The sequence below is a fragment of the Gorilla gorilla genome, chromosome 17 (genome assembly GCF_029281585.2).
Source record: "Gorilla gorilla gorilla isolate KB3781 chromosome 17, NHGRI_mGorGor1-v2.1_pri, whole genome shotgun sequence".
Lineage (NCBI taxonomy): Eukaryota > Metazoa > Chordata > Mammalia > Primates > Hominidae > Gorilla > Gorilla gorilla.
The window spans coordinates 76,208,392-76,231,031 of NC_073241.2; the positions used below are offsets into that span (position 1 = coordinate 76,208,392).

General features: G+C 55.5%; 5 protein-coding genes across 17 annotated transcripts in view; 1 reads left to right on the forward strand and 4 right to left on the reverse strand.

The window, feature by feature from the left end:
* Window positions 1-22,640, forward strand: part of KATNAL2 (katanin catalytic subunit A1 like 2) — a 240,550-nt gene that overhangs the window by 51,271 nt on the left and 166,639 nt on the right. The gene's annotated exons all lie outside the window — the stretch shown is intronic.
* On the reverse strand, window positions 1,244-3,814 carry LOC129528411 (elongin-A3-like). The gene has a single exon (XM_055368791.2). It carries the CDS (start codon window positions 3,111-3,113, stop codon window positions 1,476-1,478), a length of 1,638 nt encoding a protein of 545 aa, XP_055224766.1. The 5' UTR covers window positions 3,114-3,814; the 3' UTR covers window positions 1,244-1,475.
* LOC129528417 (elongin-A3-like) lies at window positions 7,143-9,858 on the reverse strand. The gene has a single exon (XM_055368797.2). It carries the CDS (start codon window positions 9,010-9,012, stop codon window positions 7,375-7,377), a length of 1,638 nt encoding a protein of 545 aa, XP_055224772.1. The 5' UTR covers window positions 9,013-9,858; the 3' UTR covers window positions 7,143-7,374.
* Window positions 13,038-15,753, reverse strand: LOC129528419 (elongin-A3-like). The gene has a single exon (XM_055368799.2). The coding sequence runs from the start codon at window positions 14,905-14,907 to the stop codon at window positions 13,270-13,272; it is 1,638 nt and encodes a 545-aa protein (XP_055224774.1). The 5' UTR covers window positions 14,908-15,753; the 3' UTR covers window positions 13,038-13,269.
* On the reverse strand, window positions 18,926-21,052 carry LOC129528414 (elongin-A3-like). Its single transcript, XM_055368794.2, has one exon. The coding sequence runs from the start codon at window positions 20,793-20,795 to the stop codon at window positions 19,158-19,160; it is 1,638 nt and encodes a 545-aa protein (XP_055224769.1). The 5' UTR covers window positions 20,796-21,052; the 3' UTR covers window positions 18,926-19,157.

Sequence of the window (22,640 nt, forward strand, 5' to 3'; positions counted from 1 at the left end):
TGTCTTCCTTAAGGGTAGTATCTCTGTGACACCCTGTTCTGGCTCCTTACATGTTCTTCAGGCTTGAGGGCCTCTTTTGAGGTGCACCGGCATCCACTCAGCTGCCTGCTTCCAGAAGCTTCCCAGCACCCACTCTGCTGACAGCCAAGGGCACAGGACTTTGATCTCTTCTGCTGCCCTTGCTGGGTTTTGCCTTGCGGCTTAGGTCTTTCTATTTCTCTCTCTACCCCTCACTGTCGGTAACGCCTGCGAAACAAGTTTACTTAATGGTGTGTGTGTGTGTGTGTGTGTGTGTGTGCGTGCGTGTGCCTGCTTATGTGTGCGTGTGTGTGTGTGTGTGTTTCTTTGTGTGTATGTGTGTGTGTCGTATCTGGCACACGGATCTGTGATTACCAGCCCGTGTGAAGCCAACAAATGCCCTGAGTTAGAATGCAAACTTTCACCAAAGCTTGCAGGAGCTCGTAGGAGGTGAAGTCAAGGTAGTTAACCCGGTCATCTCATGGTAATTAGAAACTCTGATTGGCAGGTTTAGACTTCCTGATCGAGAACCTAAATAAGCTGATTAAGGTGTCGCCATTCTTTCACAGGGGTTCTGGGTGAAAAGATTGGGATTGATTCTTTGCGGTGCTTAGTAAAAGTATTTTGACTTAAGGAACGTAGCAGTTGTTAGCATTTATGTATGAAATCCAAGAGTTCCTTTCTTCAAATAAACAGCAGGTTTCTTTGAGATGTGCTCCGCTTGTGTCACCCAGGCTGGAGTGCAGTGGAATGAGGAAGGGTCACTGCAGCCTCCGCTTGCCCAGCTCAGGCGATCCTGCCACCTCAGCCCTCTAAGAAGCTGGGACCACAGGGGCCGTGCCACCACGCCGGGCCCATTTCGGTATCTTTTGTGGAGACGGGGTTTCTCTGTCTGTCCCAGCCTGTTCTCCACCTCCTGGGCTGAAGCGATCTGCTTTCCTCGGCCTCCCAGAGGAGGATGGCTGACGATTACAGGATCATGCCCGGCCTTTTCTCTAAACGAAAACACCAACGGCAACAAAACATTTTGCGTAGTCGGAGTTATCAGTGTCAACTGATGGATTGAGAGTTTGTGTCTAAGAAGTCCTTCCTTATGTACTCGATGATTTCAAAAGAAAGGAAAAAAGACAAAAGGGAATCTCACATCTTGTACCTGATTTATGATTGCAACTAGGGCGTTATTTAAAAGACGATCAGTGAACCACCAAAGTAGAATTGATCCGAATGCGTTCATAATATCTTGTGAATTCTGAGGTGTCCTCCAAGCAGGGAGGCAGTGGCTGGGTGTGGGAGGCAGAAATCACAGGGCCAGCCCTTGACACCTGCAGGATTCGGAGGCTCAACTTTGCACCAAGCCAAGGGTTCTGGTGTCCATCGGAAGTTTCGTTCCCCAACCCGCACTGACTTTGCATTGGCCCTCCTCCCCCCAGATTTTATCTGTAAGGCAAGTGCTGAGTTTATCGTCGGGAGAATCTTCCCTTGTAGTCTCGAATCGCCTTGGCCATCAGCGGGGCCACTTTCTTGGCAGCCTGTTTTCGGGTTTTGTCCGCGGGCGCCGCGTGCTCGTTGCTGCTGCCGCCGCTAATGCTGCCGCCGCCGCCTTCCCCGAGGCCGGAGGGAGCCTGGCTGCTTCCTGCAGGCTTGGGGGCTGGCTCGATCTCTCCATCTCCGGGGTCAGCGGCTCCTGCAGACTTCTCTTGCCTCCTGGAAGCATCATAAGGCGTCTTGGCCACAGAGTTGAAACAGATCATCTTTGTCTGTCGGCCGCTGGGTTTGTTTTCACGTGCGGATCGGATTTTCGCGGTCACTACTCGCAGCCGCTGCTCTCGGGCGTCCCGAAGCCGCAGGTAGAGCTCCCGCCAAGACTCGTGCTCCTGTGGCTTTTCTTCCTTGAAGTCCTGGAGACAATGAATCCTCCATAATTCATCTGTCTCTCGAGCGAGTGCGGGATTGTCTTTCTCTGTGCGGTACAGCTGATCGGGCGTCCACCCTGCCAGAACGGGTTCAAGAACCGAGTAGGGGACCCCTTCCACGTCGCCGAGGGCGTCCGGATTGTTCCTAGGCACCCGGAGGCACTGCTGGCGCAGCGTCGGCACCTGGAGCTGGCAGGCAGGCCTGGAGCCCGAGTACACCGGCATCTTAGCGTTCACTCTGCGTCCAGGGAAAGCAGCTTCCTCCTGGAGCGTTGGCGCGGAGAGTGCTTCTGGGTTTGCCTGGGAGGTCATGGCCTCAAAAGCGGACAGCAGATCGTAGTTGGCCTGCATCCAGGCCTCTGAGGGGTCCCAGAGCTCTGAGAAGACATGGCTGGGCAGCGTTTTCGGCCCGGCCGAATCAGCGCCGGCCGCCTGCAGCCTCTCTGAGTGGCTTTCCTGGACAGGAGGCGATTTCTGAGCCGAAGCCCCGCGGGACGATTTGTGCCCCTTGCTGTGGCTCACCACCGCTTCCCCCTGGGGTTGGCCCTGGCAGCCTGGACCCAGCAGAGGCCCGCCCTGAGCGGCGTGAGCATGGCCTCTTCCGCGTTGCTTCCCAGGCACAGCGGGCTCAGGGCCCTCGGGCATCGGGAGGGGAGCGGTGCGCGTTGGAGGGGCCCGATGGGGGCCGGAATCAGCTGGGGCCATTCTGGGGCGCTTTCTCTCGGCTCTGGGCTCGCGACTGGGAGACCTCGGGTGAGGTCTCTGTTGCCCCGGAGGTGTTCTGCGTGCTGTCCGTCTGTGCTCAGGGCTGTGAGATGGGCTCCTGGGGGCCGTCGCGTTTTCTGGGAAGCCCCAGGCCTTTTCCCGGTCCTGAAGAGCCTCCCCGAAGCGCTGTCGGGAAGCGCTCTCCTCAGGGTCCTGTGGGTCAGGCCCGGTGTTTCGGTCCACGAGCACCAGCTTCTTCCACCGGGCCGCTAAGTCTCTGGCAAAGTCGCCCACGTGCTGGTGCTTCCGCAGGCGCCTCACCGTCTTTCTGATTCCAGTCTCCGCCAGGAGGTCTGCCGTCATGGGCAAGGCGGAGAGTTTCTGCAAATATTTCTCTAGCCTTTTCGGGTCCGTCTTAGTGGCCAGACGCACCTGCAGCTTCTCCACTGCGCGCAGCGTAGTGGACCGTGCCGCCATCTCGCCAGAGCTGTGCAGGCGTCGCTGTCCTCGCGGTCGCGGCTCTGTCCTCGGGGCGGCGGCACAGGCAGTGTGGGGTGGCCGGTCCTCGCTGCCCGGTCGCCAGGCAGCGACCTCGGGATGTGGAGTCACAGCCTGGAGCGAGCTGGGTCCTCGGAGCAGCGGGCCACTTGGTCTGGAACGCCGGTCCTTGCAGACAGCTGAGCAGGCCCGCTTCTGTTCCTCGGGATGTGCAGCCGCAGCCTGGAGTGACCTGTGCGGTGCGCCGTCCAAGGCAGAGTGAAGCTCCGCTGCCAGAGCCCGGCCTTATGTAGCCAGCCCCGGGCCCACCCAGGGCTCAAGCCCTGACCCCCTTGGCCCCTGGGCTGCCCCGCCCCGATAGGAATTCATTCCGTCAGCCCAATGCAGCCAATCGGGACGGTCCACGCCAGGTGGACTGCTGTGCCCCGCAGGTTCATTAGGTTAATTGCAGCCTGGACACACCCCACTGAGTTCTACCGTTGGCCCTCCATGTTCCCAGCTTCCACATCTGTGGATTCCAAAAGACACAGAGAGAATCTTCTTGGGAGTCAAAGCGAAAATAACAACACCGCAAGACGAAATCGTAGGAAGAAGAACCAACAGAGGATGACAACTCTTTACCTGGGATTGACGTTGTGTGAGGGGACTTGGAAACATTCGTAGAAAAGTAGGATTAAGGGAGAAAGAGGAAATACGCGTATTTTACTTCTCAGCCTCGGCTCCATCAACTTCAAGACCCTTCTGGAAGCAGTGTCTTTTCCCCGCCGTCTAGCCCATCGCTAAAGCCCCCAGGGTCCTGGGAATTTAACTATTTCCATGCAATCTTTTTTCCTTTGTTAACTGAAGAAAACTGGGTGCCCTTTACAGGTTTTCCAAGACGAGGAAACAAAGAGAAGTCAGCAGGCGCCAAATCAGGACTGTCAGGTGGACGCCTCACGGTTTCCCATGGCAGGTCTTGCCCAGCTGCCCTTGTTCGAAGAAAGCCATGATCAGGAACACTGTCGTGGTGGAGAAGAACTCTCTGGTGGGGACCTTCTTCGCTCCAGCTTTGGCTAACTTTCTGAAAACGCTCTGCTAGCGAGCAGATGTGATCAGGGTTTGGCCCTGCAGGAAGTCAACCAGCAGAATCCCTCTAGCATCCCCACCCCCCACAACGGTGGCCATGACCTCTGTTCTTGACTGCTCCTCCACGGCTTCAACTGGAGCACTGCCAGCTCTTGGTAGCCATGGCTTCGTACTTGGTCTTCAGGATCCTGCCGGTAGAGCCAGGTTTCATCTCCTGTGACCAATCTTGGAAGAAATGCTTCAGGATCTTGCTCCCACCGGTTGTTTAAAATCTCCTCGGAAAGGCTTGCTCTGGCCTGCGGCTGATATTGGTGCCACGGTTTGGGCAGCCGAGTTCCACTCTCACCTTTCAGTCCAAATGAGGAAAACAGAACCATTTCAAGTGTCTATGGTGTCGGCTATTGTTTCTGCTGTCGGCGGCGATTTCGCTTAATGTTTACATCCTCGCATGACATTCTCTCTCTCTCTCTGTCTCTCTCTCTCTCTGTGTTTGTGTGTGTGTGTGTGTGTGTGTGTGTGTTTCTTCCGCAGAAGGATAATCGTTAAAGCCTGAGAATCGGGGAATGGGGATTCGGGTGTTAAGCCTTTTCTGAGAATTACCCTCCGTGTCGTGTAGAGAAATAAGTAAATTTGCTGTGTTTCCAGACTTCCAGCTGCCTCACGAAGAGGATCCTAGTGCAATAGTGGCGATGCTTCCAGAGCTCCCTGAATGAGGATTATCTTGTAAATAGGTGGGAAGGGAATTGAGCTGTCCTGGGTCAGTGTAGTAATGTTACAGCAGGATCCTTAGGTTGATGCTGAATTCTATCTGGGGTAGATTTATATTTTGTGCGGGGGTTGTTTCGTTTCTGTGTTTTCGAGCGGGATTGTCGCTGTGGGAGCCGGGATCTGCTAAGGTTTGTCTCGTTCTCCAGTAATGAATGAGTTTAATGGGTGCAGCCGCTGTTTTCAGTAGCATGCCAGTGGGGGCATCGATGAGCTATGAGGGGCTAGAGCTTGCTCGGATTGTTTCCTTGTGTTTGTGTTTTGAGTTGCGTTTGCTCGTATCATGTTTGTTTTCCATTTTGGCAGGTGAAACGTTTTCCAGGAAGAAAGGTTGTTGCCAGTGGATTTGGTTCCGAGGGGCTGGGGTTTCTGGCTGGGAGTGGGGAGGGGCTGCACGGTGATCGGTGGCTACTCCACCTCCAGAAAGAGCGTGTGGCTTCTCTGCCTTGGGGAGGATATTCTGCTCTCTTGTGAGTTTTGCAAGCCACCCGAGATTCTCTCTTGAATTGCTGTCAAGAAATAGAGACTGGCGTTGTCTCTGGCCCTTGCTGGGGAAGCTTTTCTGAGGTTTTGTTTTTTTAATTTGAGACGGAGTTTGGCTTTTGTTGTCCAGGCTGGAGTGCAATGGTGGGATCTGGGCTCACTGCAAACTCGGCCTCCCGGGTTCAAGCGATTCTCCTGTCTCAGCCCCTTGAGTAGCTGGGATTACAGGCGCTCGCCAGCAAGCCCAACCGAGTTTCGTCTTTTTAGAAGAGACGGGATTTCCTCATGTTGGTCAGGCTGGTGTGCAACTCCGGACCTCAGGGGGTCCGCCGGCCTCGACCTCCCAAAGCGATGGGAATAGAGGCGTGGGTCACCATGCCCGGACATGCCTGAGTTTCACAGGGTCGCTGATTGGATTATGTCCCCTTCCCCGGAACGAATGCTTTTCTGTCTTCCTTAAGGGTAGTATCTCTGTGACACCCTGTTCTGGCTCCTTACATGTTCTTCAGGCTTGAGGGCCTCTTTTGAGGTGCACCGGCATCCACTCAGCTGCCTGCTTCCAGAAGCTTCCCAGCACCCACTCTGCTGACAGCCAAGGGCAGAGGACTTTGATCTCTTCTGCTGCCCTTGCTGGGTTTTGCCTTGCGGCTTAGGTCTTTCTATTTCTCTCTCTACCCCTCACTGTCGGTAACGCCTGCGAACCAAGTTTACTTAATGGTGTGTGTGTGTGTGTGTGTGTGTGTGTGCGTGCGTGCGTGTGCCTGCTTATGTGTGCGTGTGTGTGTGTGTGTGTTTCTTTGTGTGTATGTGTGTGTGTCGTATCTGGCACACGGATCTGTGATTACCAGCCCGTGTGAAGCCAACAAATGCCCTGAGTTAGAATGCAAACTTTCACCAAAGCTTGCAGGAGCTCGTAGGAGGTGAAGTCAAGGTAGTTAACCCGGTCATCTCATGGTAATTAGAAACTCTGATTGGCAGGTTTAGACTTCCTGATCGAGAACCTAAATAAGCTGATTAAGGTGTCGCCATTCTTTCACAGGGGTTCTGGGTGAAAAGATTGGGATTGATTCTTTGCGGTGCTTAGTAAAAGTATTTTGACTTAAGGAACGTAGCAGTTGTTAGCATTTATGTATGAAATCCAAGAGTTCCTTTCTTCAAATAAACAGCAGGTTTCTTTGAGATGTGCTCCGCTTGTGTCACCCAGGCTGGAGTGCAGTGGAATGAGGAAGGGTCACTGCAGCCTCCGCTTGCCCAGCTCAGGCGATCCTGCCACCTCAGCCCTCTAAGAAGCTGGGACCACAGGGGCCGTGCCACCACGCCGGGCCCATTTCGGTATCTTTTGTGGAGACGGGGTTTCTCTGTCTGTCCCAGCCTGTTCTCCACCTCCTGGGCTGAAGCGATCTGCTTTCCTCGGCCTCCCAGAGGAGGATGGCTGACGATTACAGGATCATGCCCGGCCTTTTCTCTAAACGAAAACACCAACGGCAACAAAACATTTTGCGTAGTCGGAGTTATCAGTGTCAACTGATGGATTGAGAGTTTGTGTCTAAGAAGTCCTTCCTTATGTACTCGATGATTTCAAAAGAAAGGAAAAAAGACAAAAGGGAATCTCACATCTTGTACCTGATTTATGATTGCAACTAGGGCGTTATTTAAAAGACGATCAGTGAACCACCAAAGTAGAATTGATCCGAATGCGTTCATAATATCTTGTGAATTCTGAGGTGTCCTCCAAGCAGGGAGGCAGTGGCTGGGTGTGGGAGGCAGAAATCACAGGGCCAGCCCTTGACACCTGCAGGATTCGGAGGCTCAACTTTGCACCAAGCCAAGGGTTCTGGTGTCCATCGGAAGTTTCGTTCCCCAACCCGCACTGACTTTGCATTGGCCCTCCTCCCCCCAGATTTTATCTGTAAGGCAAGTGCTGAGTTTATCGTCGGGAGAATCTTCCCTTGTAGTCTCGAATCGCCTTGGCCATCAGCGGGGCCACTTTCTTGGCAGCCTGTTTTCGGGTTTTGTCCGCGGGCGCCGCGTGCTCGTTGCTGCTGCCGCCGCTAATGCTGCCGCCGCCGCCTTCCCCGAGGCCGGAGGGAGCCTGGCTGCTTCCTGCGGGCTTGGGGGCTGGCTCGATCTCTCCATCTCCGGGGTCAGCGGCTCCTGCAGACTTCTCTTGCCTCCTGGAAGCATCATAAGGCGTCTTGGCCACAGAGTTGAAACAGATCATCTTTGTCTGTCGGCCGCTGGGTTTGTTTTCACGTGCGGATCGGATTTTCGCGGTCACTACTCGCAGCCGCTGCTCTCGGGCGTCCCGAAGCCGCAGGTAGAGCTCCCGCCAAGACTCGTGCTCCTGTGGCTTTTCTTCCTTGAAGTCCTGGAGACAATGAATCCTCCATAATTCATCTGTCTCTCGAGCGAGTGCGGGATTGTCTTTCTCTGTGCGGTACAGCTGATCGGGCGTCCACCCTGCCAGAACGGGTTCAAGAACCGAGTAGGGGACCCCTTCCACGTCGCCGAGGGCGTCCGGATTGTTCCTAGGCACCCGGAGGCACTGCTGGCGCAGCGTCGGCACCTGGAGCTGGCAGGCAGGCCTGGAGCCCGAGTACACCGGCATCTTAGCGTTCACTCTGCGTCCAGGGAAAGCAGCTTCCTCCTGGAGCGTTGGCGCGGAGAGTGCTTCTGGGTTTGCCTGGGAGGTCATGGCCTCAAAAGCGGACAGCAGATCGTAGTTGGCCTGCATCCAGGCCTCTGAGGGGTCCCAGAGCTCTGAGAAGACATGGCTGGGCAGCGTTTTCGGCCCGGCCGAATCAGCGCCGGCCGCCTGCAGCCTCTCTGAGTGGCTTTCCTGGACAGGAGGCGATTTCTGAGCCGAAGCCCCGCGGGACGATTTGTGCCCCTTGCTGTGGCTCACCACCGCTTCCCCCTGGGGTTGGCCCTGGCAGCCTGGACCCAGCAGAGGCCCGCCCTGAGCGGCGTGAGCGTGGCCTCTTCCGCGTTGCTTCCCGGGCACAGCGGGCTCAGGGCCCTCGGGCATCGGGAGGGGAGCGGTGCGCGTTGGAGGGGCCCGATGGGGGCCGGAATCAGCTGGGGCCATTCTGGGGCGCTTTCTCTCGGCTCTGGGCTCGCGACTGGGAGACCTCGGGTGAGGTCTCTGTTGCCCCGGAGGTGTTCTGCGTGCTGTCCGTCTGTGCTCAGGGCTGTGAGATGGGCTCCTGGGGGCCGTCGCGTTTTCTGGGAAGCCCCAGGCCTTTTCCCGGTCCTGAAGAGCCTCCCCGAAGCGCTGTCGGGAAGCGCTCTCCTCAGGGTCCTGTGGGTCAGGCCCGGTGTTTCGGTCCACGAGCACCAGCTTCTTCCACCGGGCCGCTAAGTCTCTGGCAAAGTCGCCCACGTGCTGGTGCTTCCGCAGGCGCTTCACCGTCTTTCTGATTCCAGTCTCCGCCAGGAGGTCTGCCGTCATGGGCAAGGCGGAGAGTTTCTGCAAATATTTCTCTAGCCTTTTCGGGTCCGTCTTAGTGGCCAGACGCACCTGCAGCTTCTCCACTGCGCGCAGCGTAGTGGACCGTGCCGCCATCTCGCCAGAGCTGTGCAGGCGTCGCTGTCCTCGCGGTCGCGGCTCTGTCCTCGGGGCGGCGGCACAGGCAGTGTGGGGTGGCCGGTCCTCGCTGCCCGGTCGCCAGGCAGCGACCTCGGGATGTGGAGTCACAGCCTGGAGCGAGCTGGGTCCTCGGAGCAGCGGGCCACTTGGTCTGGAACGCCGGTCCTTGCAGACAGCTGAGCAGGCCCGCTTCTGTTCCTCGGGATGTGCAGCCGCAGCCTGGAGTGACCTGTGCGGTGCGCCGTCCAAGGCAGAGTGAAGCTCCGCTGCCAGAGCCCGGCCTTATGTAGCCAGCCCCGGGCCCACCCAGGGCTCAAGCCCTGACCCCCTTGGCCCCTGGGCTGCCCCGCCCCGATAGGAATTCATTCCGTCAGCCCAATGCAGCCAATCGGGACGGTCCACGCCAGGTGGACTGCTGTGCCCCGCAGGTTCATTAGGTTAATTGCAGCCTGGACACACCCCACTGAGTTCTACCGTTGGCCCTCCATGTTCCCAGCTTCCACATCTGTGGATTCCAAAAGACACAGAGAGAATCTTCTTGGGAGTCAAAGCGAAAATAACAACACCGCAAGACGAAATCGTAGGAAGAAGAACCAACAGAGGATGACAACTCTTTACCTGGGATTGACGTTGTGTGAGGGGACTTGGAAACATTCGTAGAAAAGTAGGATTAAGGGAGAAAGAGGAAATAGGCGTATTTTACTTCTCAGCCTCGGCTCCATCAACTTCAAGACCCTTCTGGAAGCAGTGTCTTTTCCCCGCCGTCTAGCCCATCGCTAAAGCCCCCAGGGTCCTGGGAATTTAACTATTTCCATGCAATCTTTTTTCCTTTGTTAACTGAAGAAAACTGGGTGCCCTTTACAGGTTTTCCAAGACGAGGAAACAAAGAGAAGTCAGCAGGCGCCAAATCAGGACTGTCAGGTGGACGCCTCACGGTTTCCCATGGCAGGTCTTGCCCAGCTGCCCTTGTTCGAAGAAAGCCATGATCAGGAACACTGTCGTGGTGGAGAAGAACTCTCTGGTGGGGACCTTCTTCGCTCCAGCTTTGGCTAACTTTCTGAAAACGCTCTGCTAGCGAGCAGATGTGATCAGGGTTTGGCCCTGCAGGAAGTCAACCAGCAGAATCCCTCTGGCATCCCCACCCCCCACAACGGTGGCCATGACCTCTGTTCTTGACTGCTCCTCCACGGCTTCGACTGGAGCACTGCCAGCTCTTGGTAGCCATGGCTTCGTACTTGGTCTTCAGGATCCTGCCGGTAGAGCCAGGTTTCATCTCCTGTGACCAATCTTGGAAGAAATGCTTCAGGATCTTGCTCCCACCGGTTGTTTAAAATCTCCTCGGAAAGGCTTGCTCTGGCCTGCGGCTGATATTGGTGCCACGGTTTGGGCAGCCGAGTTCCACTCTCACCTTTCAGTCCAAATGAGGAAAACAGAACCATTTCAAGTGTCTATGGTGTCGGCTATTGTTTCTGCTGTCGGCGGCGATTTCGCTTAATGTTTACATCCTCGCATGACATTCTCTCTCTCTCTCTGTCTCTCTCTCTCTCTGTGTTTGTGTGTGTGTGTGTGTGTGTGTGTTTCTTCCGCAGAAGGATAATCGTTAAAGCCTGAGAATCGGGGAATGGGGATTCGGGTGTTAAGCCTTTTCTGAGAATTACCCTCCGTGTCGTGTAGAGAAATAAGTAAATTTGCTGTGTTTCCAGACTTCCAGCTGCCTCATGAAGAGGATCCTAGTGCAATAGTGGCGATGCTTCCAGAGCTCCCTGAATGAGGATTATCTTGTAAATAGGTGGGAAGGGAATTGAGCTGTCCTGGGTCAGTGTAGTAATGTTACAGCAGGATCCTTAGGTTGATGCTGAATTCTATCTGGGGTAGATTTATATTTTGTGCGGGGGTTGTTTCGTTTCTGTGTTTTGGAGCGGGATTGTCGCTGTGGGAGCCGGGATCTGCTAAGGTTTGTCTCGTTCTCCAGTAATGAATGAGTTTAATGGGTGCAGCCGCTGTTTTCAGTAGCATGCCAGTGGGGGCATCGATGAGCTATGAGGGGCTAGAGCTTGCTCGGATTGTTTCCTTGTGTTTGTGTTTTGAGTTGCGTTTGCTCGTATCATGTTTGTTTTCCATTTTGGCAGGTGAAACGTTTTCCAGGAAGAAAGGTTGTTGCCAGTGGATTTGGTTCCGAGGGGCTGGGGTTTCTGGCTGGGAGTGGGGAGGGGCTGCACGGTGATCGGTGGCTACTCCACCTCCAGAAAGAGCGTGTGGCTTCTCTGCCTTGGGGAGGATATTCTGCTCTCTTGTGAGTTTTGCAAGCCACCCGAGATTCTCTCTTGAATTGCTGTCAAGAAATAGAGACTGGCGTTGTCTCTGGCCCTTGCTGGGGAAGCTTTTCTGAGGTTTTGTTTTTTTAATTTGAGACGGAGTTTGGCTTTTGTTGTCCAGGCTGGAGTGCAATGGTGGGATCTGGGCTCACTGCAAACTCGGCCTCCCGGGTTCAAGCGATTCTCCTGTCTCAGCCCCTTGAGTAGCTGGGATTACAGGCGCTCGCCAGCAAGCCCAACCGAGTTTCGTCTTTTTAGAAGAGACGGGATTTCCTCATGTTGGTCAGGCTGGTGTGCAACTCCGGACCTCAGGGGGTCCGCCGGCCTCGACCTCCCAAAGCGATGGGAATAGAGGCGTGGGTCACCATGCCCGGACATGCCTGAGTTTCACAGGGTCGCTGATTGGATTATGTCCCCTTCCCCGGAACGAATGCTTTTCTGTCTTCCTTAAGGGTAGTATCTCTGTGACACCCTGTTCTGGCTCCTTACATGTTCTTCAGGCTTGAGGGCCTCTTTTGAGGTGCACCGGCATCCACTCAGGTGCCTGCTTCCAGAAGCTTCCCAGCACCCACTCTGCTGACAGCCAAGGGCAGAGGACTTTGATCTCTTCTGCTGCCCTTGCTGGGTTTTGCCTTGCGGCTTAGGTCTTTCTATTTCTCTCTCTACCCCTCACTGTCGGTAACGCCTGCGAACCAAGTTTACTTAATGGTGTGTGTGTGTGTGTGTGTGTGTGTGTGCGTGCGTGCGTGTGCCTGCTTATGTGTGCGTGTGTGTGTGTGTGTGTTTCTTTGTGTGTATGTGTGTGTGTCGTATCTGGCACACGGATCTGTGATTACCAGCCCGTGTGAAGCCAACAAATGCCCTGAGTTAGAATGCAAACTTTCACCAAAGCTTGCAGGAGCTCGTAGGAGGTGAAGTCAAGGTAGTTAACCCGGTCATCTCATGGTAATTAGAAACTCTGATTGGCAGGTTTAGACTTCCTGATCGAGAACCTAAATAAGCTGATTAAGGTGTCGCCATTCTTTCACAGGGGTTCTGGGTGAAAAGATTGGGATTGATTCTTTGCGGTGCTTAGTAAAAGTATTTTGACTTAAGGAACGTAGCAGTTGTTAGCATTTATGTATGAAATCCAAGAGTTCCTTTCTTCAAATAAACAGCAGTTTTCTTTGAGATGTGCTCCGCTTGTGTCACCCAGGCTGGAGTGCAGTGGAATGAGGAAGGGTCACTGCAGCCTCCGCTTGCCCAGCTCAGGCGATCCTGCCACCTCAGCCCTCTAAGAAGCTGGGACCACAGGGGCCGTGCCACCACGCCGGGCCCATTTCGGTATCTTTTGTGGAGACGGGGTTTCTCTGTCTGTCCCAGCCTGTTCTCCACCTCCTGGGCTGAAGCGATCTGCTTTCCTCGGCCTCCCAGAGGAGGATGGCTGACGATTACAGGATCATGCCCGGCCTTTTCTCTAAACGAAAACACCAACGGCAACAAAACATTTTGCGTAGTCGGAGTTATCAGTGTCAACTGATGGATTGAGAGTTTGTGTCTAAGAAGTCCTTCCTTATGTACTCGATGATTTCAAAAGAAAGGAAAAAAGACAAAAGGGAATCTCACATCTTGTACCTGATTTATGATTGCAACTAGGGCGTTATTTAAAAGACGATCAGTGAACCACCAAAGTAGAATTGATCCGAATGCGTTCATAATATCTTGTGAATTCTGAGGTGTCCTCCAAGCAGGGAGGCAGTGGCTGGGTGTGGGAGGCAGAAATCACAGGGCCAGCCCTTGACACCTGCAGGATTCGGAGGCTCAACTTTGCACCAAGCCAAGGGTTCTGGTGTCCATCGGAAGTTTCGTTCCCCAACCCGCACTGACTTTGCATTGGCCCTCCTCCCCCCAGATTTTATCTGTAAGGCAAGTGCTGAGTTTATCGTCGGGAGAATCTTCCCTTGTAGTCTCGAATCGCCTTGGCCATCAGCGGGGCCACTTTCTTGGCAGCCTGTTTTCGGGTTTTGTCCGCGGGCGCCGCGTGCTCGTTGCTGCTGCCGCCGCTAATGCTGCCGCCGCCGCCTTCCCCGAGGCCGGAGGGAGCCTGGCTGCTTCCTGCAGGCTTGGGGGCTGGCTCGATCTCTCCATCTCCGGGGTCAGCGGCTCCTGCAGACTTCTCTTGCCTCCTGGAAGCATCATAAGGCGTCTTGGCCACAGAGTTGAAACAGATCATCTTTGTCTGTCGGCCGCTGGGTTTGTTTTCACGTGCGGATCGGATTTTCGCGGTCACTACTCGCAGCCGCTGCTCTCGGGCGTCCCGAAGCCGCAGGTAGAGCTCCCGCCAAGACTCGTGCTCCTGTGGCTTTTCTTCCTTGAAGTCCTGGAGACAATGAATCCTCCATAATTCATCTGTCTCTCGAGCGAGTGCGGGATTGTCTTTCTCTGTGCGGTACAGCTGATCGGGCGTCCACCCTGCCAGAACGGGTTCAAGAACCGAGTAGGGGACCCCTTCCACGTCGCCGAGGGCGTCCGGATTGTTCCTAGGCACCCGGAGGCACTGCTGGCGCAGCGTCGGCACCTGGAGCTGGCAGGCAGGCCTGGAGCCCGAGTACACCGGCATCTTAGCGTTCACTCTGCGTCCAGGGAAAGCAGCTTCCTCCTGGAGCGTTGGCGCGGAGAGTGCTTCTGGGTTTGCCTGGGAGGTCATGGCCTCAAAAGCGGACAGCAGATCGTAGTTGGCCTGCATCCAGGCCTCTGAGGGGTCCCAGAGCTCTGAGAAGACATGGCTGGGCAGCGTTTTCGGCCCGGCCGAATCAGCGCCGGCCGCCTGCAGCCTCTCTGAGTGGCTTTCCTGGACAGGAGGCGATTTCTGAGCCGAAGCCCCGCGGGACGATTTGTGCCCCTTGCTGTGGCTCACCACCGCTTCCCCCTGGGGTTGGCCCTGGCAGCCTGGACCCAGCAGAGGCCCGCCCTGAGCGGCGTGAGCATGGCCTCTTCCGCGTTGCTTCCCGGGCACAGCGGGCTCAGGGCCCTCGGGCATCGGGAGGGGAGCGGTGCGCGTTGGAGGGGCCCGATGGGGGCCGGAATCAGCTGGGGCCATTCTGGGGCGCTTTCTCTCGGCTCTGGGCTCGCGACTGGGAGACCTCGGGTGAGGTCTCTGTTGCCCCGGAGGTGTTCTGCGTGCTGTCCGTCTGTGCTCAGGGCTGTGAGATGGGCTCCTGGGGGCCGTCGCGTTTTCTGGGAAGCCCCAGGCCTTTTCCCGGTCCTGAAGAGCCTCCCCGAAGCGCTGTCGGGAAGCGCTCTCCTCAGGGTCCTGTGGGTCAGGCCCGGTGTTTCGGTCCACGAGCACCAGCTTCTTCCACCGGGCCGCTAAGTCTCTGGCAAAGTCGCCCACGTGCTGGTGCTTCCGCAGGCGCTTCACCGTCTTTCTGATTCCAGTCTCCGCCAGGAGGTCTGCCGTCATGGGCAAGGCGGAGAGTTTCTGCAAATATTTCTCTAGCCTTTTCGGGTCCGTCTTAGTGGCCAGACGCACCTGCAGCTTCTCCACTGCGCGCAGCGTAGTGGACCGTGCCGCCATCTCGCCAGAGCTGTGCAGGCGTCGCTGTCCTCGCGGTCGCGGCTCTGTCCTCGGGGCGGCGGCACAGGCAGTGTGGGGTGGCCGGTCCTCGCTGCCCGGTCGCCAGGCAGCGACCTCGGGATGTGGAGTCACAGCCTGGAGCGAGCTGGGTCCTCGGAGCAGCGGGCCACTTGGTCTGGAACGCCGGTCCTTGCAGACAGCTGAGCAGGCCCGCTTCTGTTCCTCGGGATGTGCAGCCGCAGCCTGGAGTGACCTGTGCGGTGCGCCGTCCAAGGCAGAGTGAAGCTCCGCTGCCAGAGCCCGGCCTTATGTAGCCAGCCCCGGGCCCACCCAGGGCTCAAGCCCTGACCCCCTTGGCCCCTGGGCTGCCCCGCCCCGATAGGAATTCATTCCGTCAGCCCAATGCAGCCAATCGGGACGGTCCACGCCAGGTGGACTGCTGTGCCCCGCAGGTTCATTAGGTTAATTGCAGCCTGGACACACCCCACTGAGTTCTACCGTTGGCCCTCCATGTTCCCAGCTTCCACATCTGTGGATTCCAAAAGACACAGAGAGAATCTTCTTGGGAGTCAAAGCGAAAATAACAACACCGCAAGACGAAATCGTAGGAAGAAGAACCAACAGAGGATGACAACTCTTTACCTGGGATTGACGTTGTGTGAGGGGACTTGGAAACATTCGTAGAAAAGTAGGATTAAGGGAGAAAGAGGAAATAGGCGTATTTTACTTCTCAGCCTCGGCTCCATCAACTTCAAGACCCTTCTGGAAGCAGTGTCTTTTCCCCGCCGTCTAGCCCATCGCTAAAGCCCCCAGGGTCCTGGGAATTTAACTATTTCCATGCAATCTTTTTTCCTTTGTTAACTGAAGAAAACTGGGTGCCCTTTACAGGTTTTCCAAGACGAGGAAACAAAGAGAAGTCAGCAGGCGCCAAATCAGGACTGTCAGGTGGACGCCTCACGGTTTCCCATGGCAGGTCTTGCCCAGCTGCCCTTGTTCGAAGAAAGCCATGATCAGGAACACTGTCGTGGTGGAGAAGAACTCTCTGGTGGGGACCTTCTTCGCTCCAGCTTTGGCTAACTTTCTGAAAACGCTCTGCTAGCGAGCAGATGTGATCAGGGTTTGGCCCTGCAGGAAGTCAACCAGCAGAATCCCTCTGGCATCCCCACCCCCCACAACGGTGGCCATGACCTCTGTTCTTGACTGCTCCTCCACGGCTTCGACTGGAGCACTGCCAGCTCTTGGTAGCCATGGCTTCGTACTTGGTCTTCAGGATCCTGCCGGTAGAGCCAGGTTTCATCTCCTGTGACCAATCTTGGAAGAAATGCTTCAGGATCTTGCTCCCACCGGTTGTTTAAAATCTCCTCGGAAAGGCTTGCTCTGGCCTGCGGCTGATATTGGTGCCACGGTTTGGGCAGCCGAGTTCCACTCTCACCTTTCAGTCCAAATGAGGAAAACAGAACCATTTCAAGTGTCTATGGTGTCGGCTATTGTTTCTGCTGTCGGCGGCGATTTCGCTTAATGTTTACATCCTCGCATGACATTCTCTCTCTCTCTCTGTCTCTCTCTCTCTCTGTGTTTGTGTGTGTGTGTGTGTGTGTGTGTTTCTTCCGCAGAAGGATAATCGTTAAAGCCTGAGAATCGGGGAATGGGGATTCGGGTGTTAAGCCTTTTCTGAGAATTACCCTCCGTGTCGTGTAGAGAAATAAGTAAATTTGCTGTGTTTCCAGACTTCCAGCTGCCTCACGAAGAGGATCCTAGTGCAATAGTGGCGATGCTTCCAGAGCTCCCTGAATGAGGATTATCTTGTAAATAGGTGGGAAGGGAATTGAGCTGTCCTGGGTCAGTGTAGTAATGTTACAGCAGGATCCTTAGGTTGATGCTGAATTCTATCTGGGGTAGATTTATATTTTGTGCGGGGGTTGTTTCGTTTCTGTGTTTTCGAGCGGGATTGTCGCTGTGGGAGCCGGGATCTGCTAAGGTTTGTCTCGTTCTCCAGTAATGAATGAGTTTAATGGGTGCAGGCGCTGTTTTCAGTAGCATGCCAGTGGGGGCATCGATGAGCTATGAGGGGCTAGAGCTTGCTCGGATTGTTTCCTTGTGTTTGTGTTTTGAGTTGCGTTTGCTCGTATCATGTTTGTTTTCCATTTTGGCAGGTGAAACGTTTTCCAGGAAGAAAGGTTGTTGCCAGTGGATTTGGTTCCGAGGGGCTGGGGTTTCTGGCTGGGAGTGGGGAGGGGCTGCACGGTGATCGGTGGCTACTCCACCTCCAGAAAGAGCGTGTGGCTTCTCTGCCTTGGGGAGGATATTCTGCTCTCTTGTGAGTTTTGCAAGCCACCCGAGATTCTCTCTTGAATTGCTGTCAAGAAATAGAGACTGGCGTTGTCTCTGGCCCTTGCTGGGGAAGCTTTTCTGAGGTTTTGTTTTTTTAATTTGAGACGGAGTTTGGCTTTTGTTGTCCAGGCTGGAGTGCAATGATGGGATCTGGGCTCACTGCAAACTCGGCCTCCCGGGTTCAAGCGATTCTCCTGTCTCAGCCCCTTGAGTAGCTGGGATTACAGGCGCTCGCCAGCAAGCCCAACCGAGTTTCGTCTTTTTAGAAGAGACGGGATTTCCTCATGTTGGTCAGGCTGGTGTGCAACTCCGGACCTCAGGGGGTCCGCCGGCCTCGACCTCCCAAAGCGATGGGAATAGAGGCGTGGGTCACCATGCCCGGACATGCCTGAGTTTCACACGGTTGCTGATTGGATTATGTCCCTTCCCCGGAACGAATGCTTTTCTGTCTTCCTTAAGGGTAGTATCTCTGTGACACCCTGTTCTGGCTCCTTACATGTTCTTCAGGCTTGAGGGCCTCTTTTGAGGTGCACCGGCATCCACTCAGCTGCCTGCTTCCAGAAGCTTCCCAGCACCCACTCTGCTGACAGCCAAGGGCACAGGACTTTGATCTCTTCTGCTGCCCTTGCTGGGTTTTGCCTTGCGGCTTAGGTCTTTCTATTTCTCTCTCTACCCCTCACTGTCGGTAACGCCTGCGAACCAAGTTTACTTAATGGTGTGTGTGTGTGTGTGTGTGTGTGTGCGTGCGTGTGCCTGCTTATGTGTGCGTGTGTGTGTGTGTGTCTTTCTTTGTGTGTATGTGTGTGTGTCGTATCTGGCACACGGATCTGTGATTACCAGCCCGTGTGAAGCCAACAAATGCCCTGAGTTAGAATGCAAACTTTCACCAAAGCTTGCAGGAGCTCGTAGGAGGTGAAGTCAAGGTAGTTAACCCGGTCATCTCATGGTAATTAGAAACTCTGATTGGCAGGTTTAGACTTCCTGATCGAGAACCTAAATAAGCTGATTAAGGTGTCGCCATTCTTTCACAGAGGTTCTGGGTGAAAAGATTGGGATTGATTCTTTGCGGTGCTTAGTAAAAGTATTTTGACTTAAGGAACGTAGCAGTTGTTAGCATTTATGTATGAAATCCAAGAGTTCCTTTCTTCAAATAAACAGCAGGTTTCTTTGAGATGTGCTCCGCTTGTGTCACCCAGGCTGGAGTGCAGTGGAATGAGGAAGGGTCACTGCAGCCTCCGCTTGCCCAGCTCAGGCGATCCTGCCACCTCAGCCCTCTAAGAAGCTGGGACCACAGGGGCCGTGCCACCACGCCGGGCCCATTTCGGTATCTTTTGTGGAGACGGGGTTTCTCTGTCTGTCCCAGCCTGTTCTCCACCCCCTGGGCTGAAGCGATCTGCTTTCCTCGGCCTCCCAGAGGAGGATGGCTGACGATTACAGGATCATGCCCGGCCTTTTCTCTAAACGAAAACACCAACGGCAACAAAACATTTTGCGTAGTCGGAGTTATCAGTGTCAACTGATGGATTGAGAGTTTGTGTCTAAGAAGTCCTTCCTTATGTACTCGATGATTTCAAAAGAAAGGAAAAAAGACAAAAGGGAATCTCACATCTTGTACCTGATTTATGATTGCAACTAGGGCGTTATTTAAAAGACGATCAGTGAACCACCAAAGTAGAATTGATCCGAATGCGTTCATAATATCTTGTGAATTCTGAGGTGTCCTCCAAGCAGGGAGGCAGTGGCTGGGTGTGGGAGGCAGAAATCACAGGGCCAGCCCTTGACACCTGCAGGATTCGGAGGCTCAACTTTGCACCAAGCCAAGGGTTCTGGTGTCCATCGGAAGTTTCGTTCCCCAACCCGCACTGACTTTGCATTGGCCCTCCTCCCCCCAGATTTTATCTGTAAGGCAAGTGCTGAGTTTATCGTCGGGAGAATCTTCCCTTGTAGTCTCGAATCGCCTTGGCCATCAGCGGGGCCACTTTCTTGGCAGCCTGTTTTCGGGTTTTGTCCGCGGGCGCCGCGTGCTCGTTGCTGCTGCCGCCGCTAATGCTGCCGCCGCCGCCTTCCCCGAGGCCGGAGGGAGCCTGGCTGCTTCCTGCGGGCTTGGGGGCTGGCTCGATCTCTCCATCTCCGGGGTCAGCGGCTCCTGCAGACTTCTCTTGCCTCCTGGAAGCATCATAAGGCGTCTTGGCCACAGAGTTGAAACAGATCATCTTTGTCTGTCGGCCGCTGGGTTTGTTTTCACGTGCGGATCGGATTTTCGCGGTCACTACTCGCAGCCGCTGCTCTCGGGCGTCCCGAAGCCGCAGGTAGAGCTCCCGCCAAGACTCGTGCTCCTGTGGCTTTTCTTCCTTGAAGTCCTGGAGACAATGAATCCTCCATAATTCATCTGTCTCTCGAGCGAGTGCGGGATTGTCTTTCTCTGTGCGGTACAGCTGATCGGGCGTCCACCCTGCCAGAACGGGTTCAAGAACCGAGTAGGGGACCCCTTCCACGTCGCCGAGGGCGTCCGGATTGTTCCTAGGCACCCGGAGGCACTGCTGGCGCAGCGTCGGCACCTGGAGCTGGCAGGCAGGCCTGGAGCCCGAGTACACCGGCATCTTAGCGTTCACTCTGCGTCCAGGGAAAGCAGCTTCCTCCTGGAGCGTTGGCGCGGAGAGTGCTTCTGGGTTTGCCTGGGAGGTCATGGCCTCAAAAGCGGACAGCAGATCGTAGTTGGCCTGCATCCAGGCCTCTGAGGGGTCCCAGAGCTCTGAGAAGACATGGCTGGGCAGCGTTTTCGGCCCGGCCGAATCAGCGCCGGCCGCCTGCAGCCTCTCTGAGTGGCTTTCCTGGACAGGAGGCGATTTCTGAGCCGAAGCCCCGCGGGACGATTTGTGCCCCTTGCTGTGGCTCACCACCGCTTCCCCCTGGGGTTGGCCCTGGCAGCCTGGACCCAGCAGAGGCCCGCCCTGAGCGGCGTGAGCGTGGCCTCTTCCACGTTGCTTCCCGGGCACAGCGGGCTCAGGGCCCTCGGGCATCGGGAGGGGAGCGGTGCGCGTTGGAGGGGCCCGATGGGGGCCGGAATCAGCTGGGGCCATTCTGGGGCGCTTTCTCTCGGCTCTGGGCTCGCGACTGGGAGACCTCGGGTGAGGTCTCTGTTGCCCCGGAGGTGTTCTGCGTGCTGTCCGTCTGTGCTCAGGGCTGTGAGATGGGCTCCTGGGGGCCGTCGCGTTTTCTGGGAAGCCCCAGGCCTTTTCCCGGTCCTGAAGAGCCTCCCCGAAGCGCTGTCGGGAAGCGCTCTCCTCAGGGTCCTGTGGGTCAGGCCCGGTGTTTCGGTCCACGAGCACCAGCTTCTTCCACCGGGCCGCTAAGTCTCTGGCAAAGTCGCCCACGTGCTGGTGCTTCCGCAGGCGCTTCACCGTCTTTCTGATTCCAGTCTCCGCCAGGAGGTCTGCCGTCATGGGCAAGGCGGAGAGTTTCTGCAAATATTTCTCTAGCCTTTTCGGGTCCGTCTTAGTGGCCAGACGCACCTGCAGCTTCTCCACTGCGCGCAGCGTAGTGGACCGTGCCGCCATCTCGCCAGAGCTGTGCAGGCGTCGCTGTCCTCGCGGTCGCGGCTCTGTCCTCGGGGCGGCGGCACAGGCAGTGTGGGGTGGCCGGTCCTCGCTGCCCGGTCGCCAGGCAGCGACCTCGGGATGTGGAGTCACAGCCTGGAGCGAGCTGGGTCCTCGGAGCAGCGGGCCACTTGGTCTGGAACGCCGGTCCTTGCAGACAGCTGAGCAGGCCCGCTTCTGTTCCTCGGGATGTGCAGCCGCAGCCTGGAGTGACCTGTGCGGTGTGCCGTCCAAGGCAGAGTGAAGCTCCGCTGCCAGAGCCCGGCCTTATGTAGCCAGCCCCGGGCCCACCCAGGGCTCAAGCCCTGACCCCCTTGGCCCCTGGGCTGCCCCGCCCCGATAGGAATTCATTCCGTCAGCCCAATGCAGCCAATCGGGACGGTCCACGCCAGGTGGACTGCTGTGCCCCGCAGGTTCATTAGGTTAATTGCAGCCTGGACACACCCCACTGAGTTCTACCGTTGGCCCTCCATGTTCCCAGCTTCCACATCTGTGGATTCCAAAAGACACAGAGAGAATCTTCTTGGGAGTCAAAGCGAAAATAACAACACCGCAAGATGAAATCGTAGGAAGAAGAACCAACAGAGGATGACAACTCTTTACCTGGGATTGACGTTGTGTGAGGGGACTTGGAAACATTCGTAGAAAAGTAGGATTAAGGGAGAAAGAGGAAATAGGCGTATTTTACTTCTCAGCCTCGGCTCCATCAACTTCAAGACCCTTCTGGAAGCAGTGTCTTTTCCCCGCCGTCTAGCCCATCGCTAAAGCCCCCAGGGTCCTGGGAATTTAACTATTTCCATGCAATCTTTTTTCCTTTGTTAACTGAAGAAAACTGGGTGCCCTTTACAGGTTTTCCAAGACGAGGAAACAAAGAGAAGTCAGCAGGCGCCAAATCAGGACTGTCAGGTGGACGCCTCACGGTTTCCCATGGCAGGTCTTGCCCAGCTGCCCTTGTTCGAAGAAAGCCATGATCAGGAACACTGTCGTGGTGGAGAAGAACTCTCTGGTGGGGACCTTCTTCGCTCCAGCTTTGGCTAACTTTCTGAAAACGCTCTGCTAGCGAGCAGATGTGATCAGGGTTTGGCCCTGCAGGAAGTCAACCAGCAGAATCCCTCTGGCATCCCCACCCCCCACAACGGTGGCCATGACCTCTGTTCTTGACTGCTCCTCCACGGCTTCGACTGGAGCACTGCCAGCTCTTGGTAGCCATGGCTTCGTACTTGGTCTTCAGGATCCTGCCGGTAGAGCCAGGTTTCATCTCCTGTGACCAATCTTGGAAGAAATGCTTCAGGATCTTGCTCCCACCGGTTGTTTAAAATCTCCTCGGAAAGGCTTGCTCTGGCCTGCGGCTGATATTGGTGCCACGGTTTGGGCAGCCGAGTTCCACTCTCACCTTTCAGTCCAAATGAGGAAAACAGAACCATTTCAAGTGTCTATGGTGTCGGCTATTGTTTCTGCTGTCGGCGGCGATTTCGCTTAATGTTTACATCCTCGCATGACATTCTCTCTCTCTCTCTGTCTCTCTCTCTCTCTGTGTTTGTGTGTGTGTGTGTGTGTGTGTGTGTGTTTCTTCCGCAGAAGGATAATCGTTAAAGCCTGAGAATCGGGGAATGGGGATTCGGGTGTTAAGCCTTTTCTGAGAATTACCCTCCGTGTCGTGTAGAGAAATAAGTAAATTTGCTGTGTTTCCAGACTTCCAGCTGCCTCACGAAGAGGATCCTAGTGCAATAGTGGCGATGCTTCCAGAGCTCCCTGAATGAGGATTATCTTGTAAATAGGTGGGAAGGGAATTGAGCTGTCCTGGGT